This window comes from Hyaena hyaena, unplaced genomic scaffold, assembly GCF_003009895.1.
Source record: "Hyaena hyaena isolate Hyena2069 unplaced genomic scaffold, ASM300989v1 scaffold_151, whole genome shotgun sequence".
Lineage (NCBI taxonomy): Eukaryota > Metazoa > Chordata > Mammalia > Carnivora > Hyaenidae > Hyaena > Hyaena hyaena.
Window position 1 is genome coordinate 2,807,863 of NW_024080783.1, and position 19,347 is coordinate 2,827,209.

Here is a 19,347-nt window from a genome sequence, read left to right on the forward strand (position 1 = left end):
TGTAAAGACAAACCATGCTTTGGTTTGCATTCTCCTCCTGTACACATTTGACATTTCTCGATGTGGAGCACGTTTCACCAAAAGTGTAAAGCACTGTGAGAGCTATGAGAGAGCTAGAAGCAGATGACGCCCATTTGTAGTCCCATTCCTTAAGGCATGGAAGATTTTTAAATGCCAAAACATGGTTTTCTAAGAACATAGTGAAAGGCTTCAACAGTTAAATTTTCTGAGAAAATCAGACCCCAAAGTAACAGGCCCCCGGGAAACTCACATGACAACTCTAGCAACCAGAAAGTCAGAAATTAGAAAAGTGCTCACATCACTTTTAAGCTTTTTTTCCCAGCATACACTGGCATCCTATAGAGAGGAAAAAGGAAATTACATAAATGTCTCACCCACTTGACTTACCAGAGTGTCTCTGGTTTCATTAATAAATACCTGAAATTAGTGTATCCTGTTTAGACAGTCTATAGGATACTGCTTAACAATGTTGTCAAGCTATCTCTTGAGCACAGAATTTCTCTTGACAAGAAATTCATGAATTTTACAAGTGTCAGTAGGAAAAGTAATTGTTAGAGCAGTCAATATAGAGAGTGTGTTCATGACACTCTGCTGTATGTAACACAGGTAAGGAAAGACCCTACCTGAAGTCTCTACTGTGGCTCTGTGCACTGTATAAGCGTCCTCCAAACTTCCTGATACTGATGTACTGTCTTAATTGTTGTGTATTATCTCTGTCAGTGGTTCCTGAATGCGTCAATAAAAAGGACATCTTTCCTGATTTATTCTCTCCATATATTCTATGTTTGAATTAATATTTTCTGCAGCAGTGAGAATTTATTAGGTTTCTGATATTCTAAAAGCTGATTTCAGATACTCACTACTTACCCTTAAAATGTCTAAAAACAGAGATTCTAAAAGACAAACCTCCTATTTTGGTTTCTATGATAGGTTCCAGAATTGAATAGTTCCAACATTGAATATTGTAGTTAGGGGAAGATATCCTACCCAGAAAAAGAGAATTAGAGATGAAAAGGAGAACTATTCTAACTTACCATTTTGACAGCAGTTCTCCCCATGTTTCAAGAATTTTTCCTGCACATTCTTTGGATACATCACCAAATCCACTCAAGAGGGGTTCATCATTATCTTTAATAAATAAAACACATAGAAAAGGATAACAAAAGTGGCCATGCTAGCCAGAAGAATGAATGGAAACATGACAGTCAAATTTGAAAGACTTTACTGAGAGCATGGGGTCATAATTTCTCTTTTAGCATATAAACATAAATGCAAAGAAAATAAAAATGGTCCTAGATAAAATGTTGTTGTAATCTCTTTATTTCACTTTAGCTTTCCACAGAGGTCTACATTTAGTCAACTGAGGAAAAGAGCCATTTAATTATAAAATGATGAGACTCAAAATATGATATCTTTATTTTTTCTTTTCCAAAGCAAACAGCTTTATCTCTGAAAATATGTACCAGTCTTATTTACAACGGTTAAAAAAAAATTACAAACCACCTAAGTGTCCAACAACAGGAGAGTAGAGACTGGCTAAATAAATTAAGATACATGATATTTACAATGTAATTGCATATTGACATATGTTTACATTAATAATCTGAAAAAATGCCACATAAAATAAAAACATCAAGAGCTAATAAATCTTTGTTATGATCAAAATAGTCTGGAATAAATTATGCCAAGACATTAACAATTACTGTCTTGATGAAGGTATGATTTCTTAATTTTCTACAATGGCATACATTAATTTATAAGAGAAAGCAAAAAATATCAAAAAGGATCAAAATGAATCATTTCAAACTTAACTCTAGTAATTAAGAAAAGTAAATTCAAATATGAATCAAAGACTACAAGATAGGAAGAGTGAAAAAGTGACACTGATAAAGAAGGCCTGTGAAAGAATTTAAAAGTGTCATGAAAGGGGGGAAAACATGGACTAAGACATTTACTTAACCAATCTTCTTTCATTGGACACTTGGGGAGTTTTCCATTTTTTGCTACAAATAGTGTCAGGATGAACATATCTCTTGCTTTCATTGGGCATGTGCCCAGAAGTGGATCCTGGGCTAAAATGCGTAAGTTTAAGGATTCTTTAACTTACTGACAAATTACCTTCCAGAATAGCTCTACAATTTACATTTCCACTGTTGAGTACAATGGTACTTGCTTACATATGTCCTCACCAATACTGTTTCTAAGTTTTTTGGCCTAACCTGCCTAAACAAAGGTTGGATCTTTATACCTCTAATGATTACACCATGGATTTACATCTCTACTAGTGACAGCTCAGAAATCCATGATACTTATTATGTCTGTACATTATAATGTCTTGGACATTATTATCAGTTTTGATGGCAAGATAGGGAAGACACAGACTGAATGTAAATAAGACCTCTTTTGGGACAAATGGGAGTATCAATAAGGAAAAGAAAAAGGCTCAAGGGCAAGAAAATAAACATCCCCAACTTCACTATTTGGCAGAATTGGCCCTACTTTCTAAGGCCTCATGTAATTTTCCACTCATTCAAATATCAATATAATGCAACTCTCTGGAGAATAGTAGCTATATAAAATGTACTAAGATGTATAAGAGATGACAATTCCTTTAAAGAGATCAGGAAGACCTGTCTTATCAAATTTCCTTTTACTGTTTTGGATGCTTTCAACATATCTGGATAGTAGTCTAAAATATGTGGTTAGAACTCCATGTACCTAAGGCAGGGGTGTGGAAAGGGAGCAGGCAACCTCAGTTTCAGAATATTGCTTCTGAACACCTCCCCTTTATACCTGCTGGCTTCCTGTCCTGCAAGCACCAAGGTCCTATGGAATAAGGAGCCACTCTACAGGATCTTGGACATTTCCAGGGAGCAAACACATGTGGCCAACAGGATGGGTCTCCTTGGTTCATATATTATGTTAGAGAATTAAAAGATGGCATGGCTGCACAGCTTTCTTGAGCTCCATGGTCCTGTCATTAGCTTTTCACTATGGGAATGGATCTAAGTGAGGGTACCCATCCCACCAATATTTACTGAACAACTATTACATACCAGGAATGGTGTTATACACTAGGGAAACAATGTAGACAAAAAAAGATACGTGTTCTTCCTTCACAGAGCTCCTGTTCTAGTGTTCCCTGACTCACTCATGGTCTGCCATCGGCCTCATGGCTCCTGGTTAACAACTGTCAGTGAAGGTCCTCTGAACTCCTCTATGATACTGAAAAATGCATGCCTGCTACAGATACAACTAGATGTTAGACCTGATATTATCCTTCAGTTGGGCCCAAATTTCTTTGTAACCGGTAAATATTCTTTAAAATCCACAGCATTTAGATTCATCATTTGACCATTCTCTGGTTTCATAAAAATAGAGTGTCTTTCTCAGTTTATAGTGAGTTTTGCTTTTATTGTTGAGTTTAAGGGGAGAAGAGTTCTGTGAACTATTACTTGCTCTTCCACCTTAAGCAGTGTTGACTCAGAAGGTAAACTACAAGTCTCAAGACTGTTAGTTATAGAAAAATCTCAAACAGTGAGAACAACTCCACCTTTCCCAGCTTTAACACATGATTTAATTGGCTCTGAAGGAAGACTTTAAATTGTCTCTTCTTCTCCCACAACAATACATGTGCTTTCTTTGCAGTTCAAAATGCTTTATGTAAACTAAATGCACAGAGACGATTACAGAATATAGCTCAGACTGCTACCTCTCAGAACCAGATTAAGATCTTCCTTGCCAATTTCTAGCTGTGTGACCTTGGGCAAATTCATATTTCTGAGATTCCATTTCCTTATGTGGAAAATAAGGAGAATTATAAATCTTAGTTTTCAGAATTTTTGTGAGATTTATATAAACAAAGTATTATTTTACTTTAGAAGCAAAGTACCTACCACATATTAAGCACCTAGTACCTGGTGGCCATTAATATTAGTAAATGAAAAGTGAAAGTTACAGGAACAATGGGAATTGGAAAGTCAGGGCTTGCTCTAATTTGAAAAAAGTATATATAATCATGAGTATGTATCAATCATTCTTGCCAACTCTAGGCCTTTGTCAATGCAATTTCGTAGCCAGTAGTGCCCAAACCACCCCATTTATGCCTGTTGAATTGTCCTTGTACTTTAAAAGCCCCAGCTCCAAAACTACTCTTCACAATGCCTTACCATATCTTCCTACAATGAAAAATGGATTCTCTTCTATGAATTTCCAGAACACTTCCTACGAACTTCACGTAAACACATGCTTCATATGACCTTTATTACAATCAGTCTTTTTCCTTTTAAAAATAATGTCCTGGTACAAAATTATCAATTAGAAAATGCCTCCCAAACTTTTAATTTTCCTGTGCTCCTCCTTTCCACTTCTATACGATAGCTTTTAACAGAGACTGAAAGACTGACAGATTAGTTAATGGATGTAACCATGGGGGGTAGGGGGAAGAACTGGTTGATTCCTATAGTTTACCAGTGTGAAAATCCAATAATATATAAATATAAATTTGTATTTTTAAATACATGCATTTTGTGAAAGGATCCTGTATGGAAGCCACATTTTGGCAAGTGAAACTGTCCCTCTAAAATGAATCAACAGAGACGAGAACATGTATTTAGGTGGAAGCTATGTCACATTTGCTCTAAAAATGTACCGATACACTAAACTAACATAGGCAGACTCTTTAAAAAAGCACTGAAAATAAAGCTCATTTTTTCCAACTTGATTACAATTATCTTAAGATCCTTTGTTCATGTCTGAATCTCCCATGCTCCTCTGCATATAGTACACTTTCATAAGTAATAACTGAAAGAATTCCAAATGTTACATCACCATATCAATTCCCTGACAAAATTATAATGGTTTGCATGGTTGGCCACCCCAAAATAGAAATTAAGGTCTCCCTACAATTTACCTTCCTCTTCATCATCTTCTGGAGGAGAAGGTATCATGGAACTCTGAGATCCAGACTGTGGCAGACGAATTGAGGGACTGGCTGTAGTTTTCCTCCTCTCTCTTTCTGATTCACTTTCCAAGCACACAACTTCATATAGAGTGTCAGTATTGTTATTTCTTTCCTTCTGTTTTATCTTGAAGATGAAAAAATATTATTTACTAAGTGGCAAATTTTTAACTGAGCACTACACTTCTGATTTCACACAGGATGTGAGAATAAAAATTTCTACCCTAAATGCAACCTTTTCTAAATAGAAAAATACATGTTTAGATTTTAAAACCCATAGGAAAATAGGTTATTTATTGGGCAGGACTCTTGCTCTGTAATTTTATTATCTTCAGACTATATCATCATATATGCACTTGTCAATATTTAATAAGCGTTAACCAACTATAGCTTCCTAGTTACTTTAAGGTGTTCTTTAAGATTTCCTATATGAAACTATCCTTGAAAAAAATGTTTAACAATATTTTACGGGTGCCTGGGTGGCTCAGTCAGTTAAGCATCCAATCTGTGATTTCAGCTCAGGTCATAATCTCACGGTCCTGAGTTTGAATCCCGTGTTGGGCTCTGTGCTGACAGTATGGAGACTGCTTGGCGGGATTCTCCTTCTCTTTCAAAATAAACAAACATTAACAAAAAAATTCTAGGGGCGCCTGGTTGGCACAGTCAGTTAAGCTTCCAACTTTGGCTCAGGTCATGATCTCACAGCTTGTGAGTTCGAGTCCTGCATCGGGCTCTATGCTGACAGCTCAGACCCTGGAGCTTGCTTTGGATTCTGTGTCTCCCTCTCTCTCTGCCCCTCCCCTGTCAGCACTTTGTCTCTGTTTCAAAAATAAATAAACATTTTTCTTAAAAAACCTAAAACATAAAGTTTAGGACTGAGAGTCCTTATTTCCACATTTCTTCTCCCTCCTTTAGCTTAATTAAAGCACTGTAGGGAACTTTTCTTCCAATGAAAGCTACAACTTGGGGTGGGGGTTGAAGTGGGCAGCAAGAAAGAGATTAATGAAATTCACAAAAATCTTGTATCTCAAATTAGTTTGTATTTTGAGGCAAACATATAAGTTTGAACTCACCTAAATTAAAAATTAAGGACAGAGAATATAAAACTTTGCCAGTACCAAATTTAAATATATTAATATTCCACATTACAGACAGTTTGAGAAGGAGGGGGAAAAAGGCGAAACACAGAGCATGAAGAAAAGCAGAACTGTAGGAATAGATACAAAGATAACTCAAAAGGTAGCTACACCAAAGAGAAAGATATACAAGCATAAAGTAAAAATACAGAAAGACAGGGGATTAAAAGGTTCAGTAGGTATGGAAATACCAGGCAGAGCAGATTTTATCATCTGAATGTTCACGTAGGTTCTTAAAAAAATTATTCCAATCCTGGAAGGCCAAATTAATGGCAATGTGTCCTTTTAGTATCATCCTGAAGCACTGTGTAATATAGGAATCACTAAAACTTTCTGTAAAGGGCCAAAGAATAATATTTTAGGCTCTGGGGATCACTAGTCTGTGGCAACTACTCAACTCTACTACTATGATACAAAAGCACCCACAGACACTGAATGAGGTGATGTGGCTGCATTCCAAAGAAACTTTATAAAAACAGAGGCCAGGCCAGACTTGACCCATGGACTGTAGTTTGCCAACTTTGTTTTAACATGTCTACCTAAGGATTATTGAATTTTCTAGATGAATGAACAATTGACTTAGCTACTATTTTTTTTTTTAATATTTATTTTTGAGAGAGAGGGAGACACAGAATCCAAAGCAGGCTCCAGGCTCTGAGGTGTCAGCACAGAGCCCAATGTGGGGCTCATACTCACAAACCTCAAGATCATGATCTAAGCCAAAATTGGACACTTAACCAACTGAGCCACCCAGGCGCCCCAACTACTTACTATTAATTAAAGATCCAGACTCTGGGAAGTTATATATTAGCCTGTAGATTTGTGTCTGGTAGACGGCAAATGATTTCTGTCCAGTAGAAAAAATAACCCAAAGTTACCTATAAGACATTAACCAGTTTTATTTCTAACCTAGCAATTTTGTTCTAACATTCTTTATTTTTTTTAAAATTTTGTTTTTAATGTTTATTTTTGAGAGAGACAGACAGAGTGAGAACATGGGAGGGACAGAGAGAGGGAGACACCGAATCTGAAGCAGGTTCCAGGCTATGGGCTGTCAGCACAGAACCCAATGCGGGACTCAAACTCACGAACTGAGCCAAAGTCAGATGCTAAACTGACTGAGCTACCCAAGCACCCTTTTTATTTCTTTTTAAAGAAGCACTATATAAACTCAAGTTCCTCAAATATGTAAGGCTAGTTTAACCATCTTACTGGTTCCCTCATTACTTAATGAACTGAATTAAAATCTATGATACATGTTTATTCTGACTTTCTAATTATCATTTTTAAGTATTACACTTTCCCTATATTTTTTCCTATACCTACAGGGAATAGGATTTCCTTTTTTTTTTGTTACAAATTATTATCTGAAACATGAGTAAAATACTACCTAAGAGTTCAAAGATCAATACCTCTTCACCCTTAAAAAAAATTTCTCAGAGACTACTACATAAATGTTAATAACCACTGCAATCACCCAGAAACCCTTCTGTGAATAACACTGATCAGACCAAAAGTGCCCTTTGATGTCAGATAAACAGAATCATGAATTGGACCTTGCTTATAAGTCAAGAATTCCAGCTATTAAAACTGATATTCATTGGGGCACCTGGGTGGCTCAGTCGGTTGAGCGTCCGACTTTGGCTCAGGTCATGATCTCATAGACCTTGGGTTCGAGCCCTGCGTCAGGCTCTGTGCTGACAGCTCAGAGCCTGGATCCTGCTTCAGATTCTGTGTCTCCCTCTCTCTCTGCCCCTCCCCTGCTCATGCTCTGTCTCTCCCTCTCTCTCAAAAATAAACGCTAAAAAAAATGATATTCATTGCTGAAGCTGGGAAATAGTACGCAGCAGTTCATTACGCTGTTATTTTTATTTCTGTGTATGTTTGAATTTTCTGTAATAAAAAGCTTCTAAAAAAGCACTCTTGTAAGAAAAATATATTAGACTTGAATAAATGGAAAGGTATCATGTATTCTTAGGTAAGATGACTAAACTTCATAAAGATGTCAATTCTCCTCAGTAAAAATACCTATCCTGTTTTTCTAGAGCCATAGAATTTGAATCTAAAGTTTACATGAAAAATAAACAAGAATATCCAACAAAATCCACCAAAGAAATGGGGAGAGGGGTAGCCCTGTCAGATATTAAAAATATTTAATAAAGTCTACATAATTTAAAGGGTGATATTGGTGCATGAGTAACCTAAAACACGCATGGAATAGAACATAAAAACCATAATGAATAGAACATAATAAAACACAGTAAACATTAAAAAAGTGTATGGCCATTTGGAAAAACATTAAATCAGACTCATACTTTACATCATAGAACAGAATAAAACACTAATGAATCAGAGATCTAAAAGTAGAAAAATGAAACCATATAAGAAGAAACCGTAATTCTATTAATAAGAAGATGTGTAAATTTCTTTATTACTAGCTGTATGGAAAACATTTCTAATTATAACTCAAAATCCGGAAGCTTTAAAGGAACAACTCAGTAAATTCAAGTACATGAAAAGAAACTGTACAGCCAAAAAGCTGAAAGGATTCATCATAATTTAAGTCATAAGACAAGTAACAAGTAACAAACAAGGACAAATATTTGCAACTTATATCTCAAAGGATCAATCTCTCAACCACAGAAAGAACTTCTAATAACTAAGAGAAAAAAAGGCCAAAACCAAAAAGCAAAAAAATATGAAGGGACAGTTCACAGAACAGGAAAATAAAAATCACCCTTAAACATATGAAAAATGCTAAATTAAAGCTACCATCAGATCCTTAAGTTTGACAATATACTCATGACAAACATATAGAGAAACAGGTACTCTCATATCCTGCTCATATATGACTAGAACTATGAGAGAGGAGAATTTGGCAAATATGACAAAATCACAGATGTAAAATTCTCATGTTATGTGCCAATGTGTCTACTAATAAAAATTTAAGATGCAGTTGCATAAAATCAAAACTACATATAAGGTTCTATACTGCAACATTATTAGGAATAGCAAATGATGGAAAAAAAAAAATCCATCAACAGAGGACAATTTAAAAATCACAGATCATGCGGTGGCTGGGTGGCTCCGTCAGTTAAGAGTCCCACTTCGGCTCAAGTCACGATCTCTTATTCTGTGAGTTCGAGCCCCATGTCAGGCTCCATGCAGACAGCTCAGAGCCTGGAGCCTGCTTCGGATTCTGTGTTCCCCTATCTCTCTGTCCCTCCCCCACTCAAGCTCTGTCTCTCTCTCTCTCCCTCAAATGAATAAACATTAAAAATCACAGACCGTGATTCATCCAAATAACACAGCCATTAACAATGTGGAAGGTCTCAGGGCAGCTGGGTGGCTCAGTCAGTGAAGTGTCCCACTTCGGCTCAGGTCATGGTCTCACAGCTCAGATCATGGTCTCACAGTTCGTAAGTTCAAGCCTCTGTGCTGACAGCTCAGAGCCTGGAGTCGGCTGTGGATTCTGTGCCTCGCTCTCTCTCTGCCCCTCCCCCATTCACACTCTAGCTAGCTCTCTCTCTCTCAAAAATAAACAAACATTAAAAAATTTTTTAAAAAAAGAATGAGGAAGAGCTCTATGAACTACTGTGGAATGATCTACAGGATATATTAAAAAGCAAGGTGCAGGGGCGCCTGGGTGGCTTAGTCAGTTGAGCGTCCGACTTTCGCTTAGGTCATGATCTCGCGGTTCGTGAGTTCGAGCCCCGCGTCGGGCTCTGTGCTGACTGCCAGCTCGGAGCCTGGAGCCTGTTTCAGTCTGTGACTCCCTCTCTCTCTGACCCTCCCCTGCTCACGCTGTCTCTCTCTCTCTCTCTCTTAGAAATAAATAAAAACATTAAAAAATTTAAAAAGCAAGGTGCAGAACAGTACATGTTAGTTTTTGTTTAAAAAGGGAGTTAAAAATATGTAGGAGTATTTTATTACTGTCACAAAAAGAAACATTGGAAAGATAACCTAAAAACCAATAATAATGGTTACTTATGAGGTTGGGTGGAGAAACAGATGAGTACAAATATGACATCAGGGTACATTTTCACATAATTTTGACTTTTGGACCATTATATTTTAAATATTCAAAAAATCAATTAAACCAAAGAGGTAAAAAGAATACCCAAAGACTCCAAATTGAAAATACGTAAACAAATGAAGCTAACTATATGTCAAGTGGTAACATAAATATAATGAGAAAAAATATCTCAATTAACTTTTGAACACAGAAGTGATTTTATAATCTTACTAGAATAGTTCAAAGGGAAAAAACAGTTACATAAAATCTTAACCTTCACTCAATAGTTTTATTATTAATTGAAGCACTGATTTTTTTTTTTGAAATAAATATCAACAAATGGGAATTTGAAACTGTACAGGCTAAATTTCATATTACATATATCTATTTTTTGTAATATATAGGTATTACAGTTATATTAACAGATGTTTCTCCCAAAATTTAAGCATCTATAGAAAAGTTCAAAATATATTAAATATTTTGTAAGCCTTTCCATTTAAGAGGTTACATATTAATTTTTATATACTAATATTAAAATATAGGTTTTATTTACAATAGAAAAAAACTTGTACAATGTAAGTTGTACACAAATTGCAGTATAACACCAGCTTGATTTTAGAAATGCTGCAAACTTATTAATGAATGCCCCATCAGTAAATGTATTAATATATATAAGCTTGTCCTCACTGAAATTTTATTAATAAAATCTGTATTTCAAAAACACATGTAATAAATAGTACCTTTTCTTAACATTTTACGAGTTTTTGATTTGTAAAATTAAAATAAAAATTTTGTCATAAATTTGCTAGGAACAATAAAATAAAGATCTGTATTAAGGGTATTTTGGGGCACCTGGGTGGCTCAGTCAGTTAAGCAGCCAACTTCAGCTCAGGTCATGATCTCATAGTTCATGGGTTCAAGCCCTGTGTCAGGCTCTGTGCTGACAGCTCAGAGCTTGAAGGCTGCTTCGGATTCTGTGTCTCCCTCTCCTTCTGACCCTCCCCTACTCACACTCTGTGTCTCTCTCTGTCTCAAAAATAAACATTTAAAAAAAGGTATTTCCCACAAAACTGCTCTTTTTGAATTCTTCAATAAAGTAGGATAAAGCAAAAAATACATTACTGTTACTGTAATTGTGAACATATTCAATATTAGAAACACATATAAATGGGGCGCCTGGGTGGCTTAGTCGGTTAAGCGTCCGACTTTCGCTTAGGTCATGATCTCACGGTTCGTGGGTTCGAGCCCCGCGTCGGGCTCTGTGCTGACTGCCAGCTCAGAGCCTGGAGCTTGTGTCGGAGTCTGTGCCTCCCTCTCTCTCTGACCCTCCCCTGCTCATGCTGTCTCTCTCTCTCTCTCTCTCTCTCCTAGAAATAAATAAAAATATTAAAAAAAAAAGAAACATATAAATGTAAAAGAACAAAAAAAACTCTGTAATGTTAAATGACTATTGAAAATATGTGAATGAACTCAACTGATTTAAATTTTTTTTTTTTAATGTTTTATTTATTTCTAGGAGAGAGAGAGAGAGACAGCATGAGCAGGGGAGGGTCAGAGAGAGAGGGAGTCACAGATTGAAACAGGCTCCAGGCTCTGAGCAGGCAGTCAGCACAGAGCCCAACGCGGGGCTCGAACCCACGAACCGCGAGATCATGACCCAAGCAAAAGTCGGACGCTTAACCGACTAAGCCACCCAGGCGCCCCTCAACTGATTTAGAAAGGATTATCAATGGATACTAAAATCATTAGAAAGTTGCAGAGAACTGGGTAGTTGGACGTTGCCAAAGAATGACCCCAAATATTATTTGCTAAATACAAAGACAAAACTATTTTTACCAAGGAAAAATCCAGTGGTCACCACCTAACCTGAGTGGCACTTCCCAGAAATAATGGGAATATCGTGGTATCATGTCTCCTGATTTAGCACTTTAAGATTTCTAGTATAGAAAGCATTTCCATATTTTTTATCTTGAGAGGTATAGTGGTTTAGTGCATATCCCTGTGTATGTACACACACATACACACATACACACACATGCACGCACACATCCCAAATAGAAATAAGAGGCCCAGGTTTCCAGTATGGTTATGCTAATAAACTTGTCTATATGATATTGGCTACTGTAGACATTGACTTAACTTATAAAATAATTTCAGGGGCACCTGGGTGGCTCAGTCGGTTAAGCGTTCGACTTCGGTTCAGGTCATGGTCTCACGGTTTGTTGGTTCAAGACCCAAGTCAGGCTCTGTGCTGACAGCTAGCTCAGAGCCTGGAGCCTGTTTCAGATTCTGTGTCTCCCTCTCTCTGTGACCCTCCCCTGCTCACCCTCTCTCTCTCAGAAATAAATAAAAATTTTAAATAATTTCATGAAAGAGACCCCTACAGTCTCTTTGGCAATAAAATTCTTTAAATCCATAGTTTTAAAATTGCTTAACTGGTCTTCACCTTATGATACTGTTGGAAAATCTAGCCTTCAAATTAGTTTCTTCCTCTTTTAGTAAATGATATCTAAAAGTTAAAATCCAAGAAAACAATAATTCTTTCCTAATTTTAAGTTTTTCTTCTGATATGATTCCACCTTAATATAATAATCCCCAAAGGTGGGAAGGCTTGTCCAGTCTCAGGAAAATTAGTGAGTCATCAGATAATTTTAGTAGAGGAAAAAGAATAAATTTTAACGCATGTATTAAGAAAACATTTCTAAGGGCGACTGGGTGGCTCAGTCGGTTAAGTGTCTGACATCAGCCTAGGTCATGATCTCGCTGTTCCAGAGTTCGAGACCTACATTGGGCTCTTTGCTGATAGCTCAAAGCCTGGAGCTTGTTTCAGATTCTGTACTTCCCTCTAGCTCTCTGTCCCTTCCCCAATGCACACGTGCACTCTCCCTCTCTCTCAAGTAAACAAACATTAAAAACAAAACAAAAAAAATATTTTCCCATACTAACAGCAAAAAACAGAAACTATCTGCTATATATTTAAAACATTTGGTCGGCAGTATTGTTTCCTTTTCTGTCTGATGAGAACTGTAAAAGGGTTAAAATTTTAAATTCTGCTTAATTTAACTAAATCCTAAAAATGCTCTTAAGACCTACAGACAGGGGTCTAAGGTGCCTGGGTGGCTCAGTCGGCTGAGCATCCAACTTCGGCTCAGGTCATGATCTCACAGCTCGTGGGTTCAAGCCCCACATCGGGCTCTGTGCTGACAGCTAGCTCAGAGCCTAGAGCCTGCTGTGGATTCTGTGTCTCCCTCTCTCCCTAACCCTCCCTTGCTCACGCTGTCTCTCGCTCTCTCTCTCTCAAAAATAAATAAAACATTAAAAAAAAAAAAAAAGAAGACCTACAGACAAAGGGACAAAGGGAGCATGTTTCTACGGAAAGAATCCTGAGACTCTCAGAAGGTTTGGGTATGCACCTTGTTCACCCAATATTCCATAAAATATTTTACACCTTTGGGTCTATAAAATTGAAAATACTATCCTCATTGGATCACTATGAAAATTATATAAGACAGAAAAAAGCAAAGTAGCTAGTATAGTGATGGCTACAGTAGGCCCTCAACCACTGTAGCTACTACTTTTTAATGCCATGAATGTAAAGGAGGAAATAAACTTAGTTTATTATATGACAAGGAATGAGATTAACAGTGCTCTAAGTGCCCTAAGACAGGAACAAGTTCCTCAAATTCTTCATACTCTCTCTTCTCTCCCACTCCCTACCCCTCACAAAACTGACTCCCCCCCCCCAAAAGAATTACCCTAATAAGGAGAAAAATGAAAGATTATTCTCAGGAATTCCTTGCCCTCCTCCTAGATTCCACTTATAAACTTCTGCTTTTTGCAAAGAAAATATTGACAGCTCAGTCTATGTTTAGCTTGTAACCTTAACAGAGTCTAGAGCAGTCTATCAGACTAGGCCTCAGGTATATGTTTCTGGCAAGTTTACCCTGCCAAGTCATGTGTTAGCCTACTTAGATACATTATTGTAGACCAAGCCATATAATATTCCTGTAAACTCACTGCAGTCTTTGACTCTAAGGTTGTATAAGACCTCAAGGGAAAAGCAAGATCAGAGAAATCTTATGTTCACCAAGATAAAAGAGACAGAACTATAATTAAAGAGGATATGTTTTCTTACAAATTTGTACTAAAATTATAATAGAATTAATTTCTATTATCATCTCTACAAACTTAAGAATCATCCCTACTCCCTGAACTTTTGAAATGATACCTGTAAACTGGTTTTCTTTTTTTTTTTTTAATGTTTTTTATTTATTTCTAGGAGAGAGACAGACAGCGTGAGCAGGGGAGGGTCAGAGAGAGAGGGAGTCACAGACTGAAACAGGCTCCAGGCTCTGAGCTGGCAGTCAGCACAGAGCCCGACGCCGGGCTCTAACTCACGAACCATGAGGTCGTGACCTAAGCGAAAGTCGGACGCTTAACCGACTAAGCCACCCAGGCGCCCCTAAACTGGTTTTCTTTCTGAAGTATTCTTCCTCTGGGGCTGATCCACTAATAATCAGTGTTGTTCTGACTTCATGATTTAGTATTTTTTATTCTTCCTCTGTCCCACTAAGGTTCCACAGTCCTCTGAATAATAGCTAAAATGTATGAAGAACATACTATGTGCCAAGTGTGTTGTACAGTTTCTCACTTAATGTCACAATAACACTATGAGCAAGATCAAATCACTGCCATTTTTCAGATGAGTACACAGGCTCAGAGTCGGTGGTATTTCCTCAAAGTTATAAAGCTAGTCAGTGGTAAAATCCATACACTCTGGCTCCAAAGCTGATAACCCTATGCTAATCGTTTTCTTCTGCCACAGTGAAAAATTGGGAAAACAGTGCTGGAACCCAGGTTTACTTTCTGTCTCCTAAGAAAACACTGAAGAGAAATCTCTATTCCTGTGTTGTTTGCCACTTTTTTCTAACTATAACCAAAAGGACTAACTTGGATACACTGGAACCAAAATATTTATTGCTATCAAAAAGTACAGTCAATGGGTGCCTGAGTGGCTCAGTCAGTCAAGCCTCCGACTTTGGCTCAGGTCATGATCTTGTGGTTCACAAGTTTGAGTTCTGTGCCGACAGCTCAGAAACTGGAGCCTGCTTTGAATTCTGTGTCCCCTTCTCTCTCTGCCCCTCCCCACTAGTCTTCTCTCACTTGCTCTCTCTCTCAAAAACAAATAAAAACATTAAAAAAAATTTTTAAGTACATTCCACTAAACTGAGAAGCAACATTATAATTTTGTAAAAGAGAAGATCAAACATGTAAATAAAATCAAGTCAACAAATATTTACTGAGAACTACTATGTTTTAGATGCTTAGGATAAATTAGGGAGCAAGACAGATCAGGAATACTGTCTTAGTAGAGGTTTCTAACAGAAAAAACAGATAATAAGCAAAATAAAGTTAAGTATATAATGTGGTATATGGAAGTTAAAAGTCTTGTACAAAATTTAAAATATGTATACTAGCATGGGGATGGGGGTGACTGGCAGTACCAGTGGAAGAGCAGACAAACTGCAGTGTTAAATGTGGCAGACACGAATTGTTAAGATGTAAATCTGAGCAAAAACTTAAAGATGAGGACTTGAAGGAGGTGAATAATAGCAAGTGGGAAAAGGGGAAAGGGCATTTTAGGCAGAAGAGATAGTTAACACCAAAGGCCGCAAGAGAATGGTTAGAGCCAAGGAAGCAAACAAGAAGAGTAGTAAAAGAGAAATTAGTTTACGATGTAACAGGCAGCAGATTGGATAGGGTCTTATAAGAACACTGTAAGGACTCTGGTTTTTATGGAGTAAAATAAGTTTAATGGGTTACAAGCAGAAAAATGATCTGATTTGACCCTAGGCTGCTTTGCTGAAAACATATCAAAAGGAGGGAAAACAAAGAAACAGGGAGATGAGTGAAGAGGCTACTACTGTAACTCAGGTAAAAGTGACGATTGAGATGTGAGGTTAACATAATCTAAATGGTAAGAAGTATCCATATTCTAGACATGTTTTGAAAGTAAACAGAATTTCTTGAAAGACTGTATACGGGGTGTAAAAAATAAAAGAAAAATTCTTGGCCTAAGCAATAATTAGGAGAAGGCATCCGTGAACTGAAATAGTAAAGACAGACAAGTAGAGCATCTTAGGGGTCAGGAGGCGAAACAATGAGATCTTTTGGCACATGGTAAATTGGAGATGTCCTGAAAGCTAAGTGAAAGAGGGGTAAGGTATGAAGGAAGGAATGATTATCTGCATCATATACTGCTGACAGACCAAGGAAGATGCAAACTCAGACTGACCACAGATTTAATGATTTTTTTTCAGAAAGTTTTGATACAAAGGAAAGCAAAAAAGGGAGAAGTAGTGGGGCAACTGAGGCCATGAAAAGCTAAAAGAAGGACACAGAGTTTATCTGCTGCCCACCACAGGAAAAAGAGTATGGAATTTGACTTTGACCAAATTAAAGGACAGATTTATTTTTTAGCTGATACTAAGAGATCACAATATAACAGACCATAACAATCTATTATTAAAAATGTCTACTACACATTACAAAATTACTAGGCAAAGAAAAAGGAAAATGTGACTCATCAGACATTTCAATCAGCAGTTAAGGGGGCGCCTGGGTGGCTCAGTCAGTTGAGTGTCCGGCTTCGGCTCAGGTCATGATCTCATGGTTCATGGGTTCGAGCCCCGCATCAGGCTCTGTGCTGACAGCTCAGAGCCTGGAGCCTGTCTTCGGATTCTGTGTTTCCCTCCCTCTCTGATGCTCCCCTACTCACTGTCTCTCTCACTCTCAAAAATAAATAAAACATTAAAAAAAATACTATAAAAAGAATCAGCAGTTAAGGATTTTTAAAGTAAGAATATTATAAATATGCTCAAGGATGTAAAAGAAAATCTGCTTAAAAGAACAAAGAAGAAATCTCATTAGAAAACAGAAACTATAAAAAATGAAGCAAATGGACATATAAGATCTGAAATTTTAAAAAAAATTCATTGAATGGGCTTAACAGCAAACTGGGAATGATAAAAAAAAGGGCAAACCAACTTTAAGACAGATCCAAACAGACTGTCCTACACCTGAAGAAAAAAAACAAAAAAACGAGAGCCTTAAGAGATCTGTGGGGTAATATCAAAAGGACTAAAGTATATGTAACTTGAATCCTCTGATAGAAAAGAGAGATGAGGTAGGAAAAAAGGTGCAAAGACTAGATTTCCCTCAAAACTGGTAAACAAAATAAAACATAAATTTAAAAATTCAAAAAGCTCAGCAAATCTCAAGGAAAATAAGAATAACATACCTAGATATATCATATTTAAATGTCTGGAAACCAAAGAGAAAAACTAACCTTGAAAGCAGCCAGAATAAATGACTCATTACAAACAGAGGAACAATATAAATGTGTTCTGACTTCACATCAAAAACAATGAAAGCCAGAAGATGGTGGGATGACACCTTCACAGTGCTGGGGGAAAAAAAAAGTCAACCCAGAATCCTACAGCCAGTGAAAATATCCCACTGGAATGAAAGTGAAAATAAAACATTTTCAGATAAAGAAGTTCTCTATGAAATCTTGCCATTTGTGACAATGTGGTTGGAACTGAAGGGTATTATCCTAAGCAAAATAAGTCAGTCAGAGAAAGACAGGTATCACATGATTTTACTCATGTGGAATGTGAGAAACTTAACAGATGATCATAGAGGAAGGAAAGGAAAAATAAGATAAAAACAGAGAGGGGGCAAACCATAAGAGACTATTAAATACAGAATAAACTGAGGGTTGGTGGGGAAAATGGGCGATGGGTATTAAGGAGGGCACTTATTGAGATGAGCACTGGGTGTTATATGTAAGTGATGAATCACTCACTGGGTTCTACTCTTAAAGCCAAGACTACCCTGTATGTTAACTAAGTTCAGAATTTTAAAAAAAAAAAGTTCCATAAAGAGTTATGTCTTTAGTAGATCAGCACTAAAAGAAATGCTAAAGTAAGATCTTTGGAATGAAGGCATGTGAAATAAGAAAGAAATTTGGCTCTTTAGGAAGAAATGAAGAGCAACAAAAATGATAAATAGATGGGTAAAAATATAAGACAATTCTTCCTCTTAATATATTTACAATACATGTGACTGTTTAAAGATCTAAGTGACAGCTTAACGATAAATCAGCCTCAAAAACAGTTTTTCCTTTCTTATCTACTCCCTTCCCATATTTATAGAAAAGAATAGTACCTGTTTTAGTTTCAAAAAGAAATTTTCAGTAGTACTACGTTTGCTGAAGGGCCAGAATAATCTCTCATTAGGTGAGCAAACACGGACTTTTGTCTCTATGAGAAATCGAACAGGCTCCTGTACTTCTGTTATTACCAAATCAACAGCTGTGGTCATAAACAGCACTTTATCTAGAGAGAGAGGGGAGAAGCAAATAAAAAAATGGAAATATATTTGCTCATACAATTATTGTTAAATTAATTACTTCTGTCACAAACTTTCAAGATACCTTAAGGTAATCCATTAATTAAATAAAAATCTAAAATAATCAGATAAGTTGCTGTTTTGAAAATTCTTTTTCTGTACTGAGAATTCTTTGCTTGGGTAGACTCCTTGGAATTAGTGACAGCATTATATAAAGTTTATGAAACACACTGTTAGATTGTTTTGTAAAAGCGGCATACAGCCTCTACATGCCACTCTTACCCACACTGGGAATTCTCAATTTTTAAAATCTTGGTTGATTTATCAACTTATCTACAGTGCTGTAACAAGAAAAAATGAAGGGGGAAAAATGAATCCTCAATAAGAGGCACTAATTAAGCAAATAATGTTACATTTTCAGGATAGAATATTTTGCAGCCACTAAATGACATTCATGAAGAGGATGAAATACCTAGAGCACAAGGTATCTGAAAATCTACATAAAAAATTGGTCACAGAAGTATCCTTGGGGCAGGGCCCCTGAGGATCATGGCAGACTTTTACTTTTCCTTATATATCCTTTTAATTTTTAACTATATGTGCATATATTATCTCTACAAAAATATATAAAATGTAGAATTTTGTATACAAATAAATATGTTAAGTAGAAAAGGAAGTAGGAAAGGGAAAAATTAAGAGAGAGGAAGGGAAAATAAGTGGGAAAAAATGATACTTTGTTTACAGTCGAATTTCATGACAACCTCAAAGACATATACAAATTCTTTGGTTTCACTACAATTTAA

General features: G+C 36.6%; 1 protein-coding gene across 3 annotated transcripts in view; it reads right to left on the bottom strand.

The window, feature by feature from the left end:
- Window positions 1–19,347, bottom strand: part of RABGAP1 (RAB GTPase activating protein 1) — a 164,886-nt gene that overhangs the window by 92,640 nt on the left and 52,899 nt on the right. For all 3 annotated transcript variants that reach the window (XR_005529630.1, XM_039239071.1, XM_039239072.1), the window contains 3 exons: window positions 18,362–18,531; window positions 4,934–5,108; window positions 1,056–1,149 (listed from right to left, as the gene is read on the bottom strand). Coding sequence is in view for 2 of the 3 variants with exons in the window: in XM_039239071.1 (XP_039095002.1) it covers window positions 1,056–1,149; window positions 4,934–5,108; window positions 18,362–18,531 (439 nt within the window). In the remaining variant the exon portion in view is untranslated. The remainder of the gene's footprint in view (window positions 1–1,055; window positions 1,150–4,933; window positions 5,109–18,361; window positions 18,532–19,347) is intronic.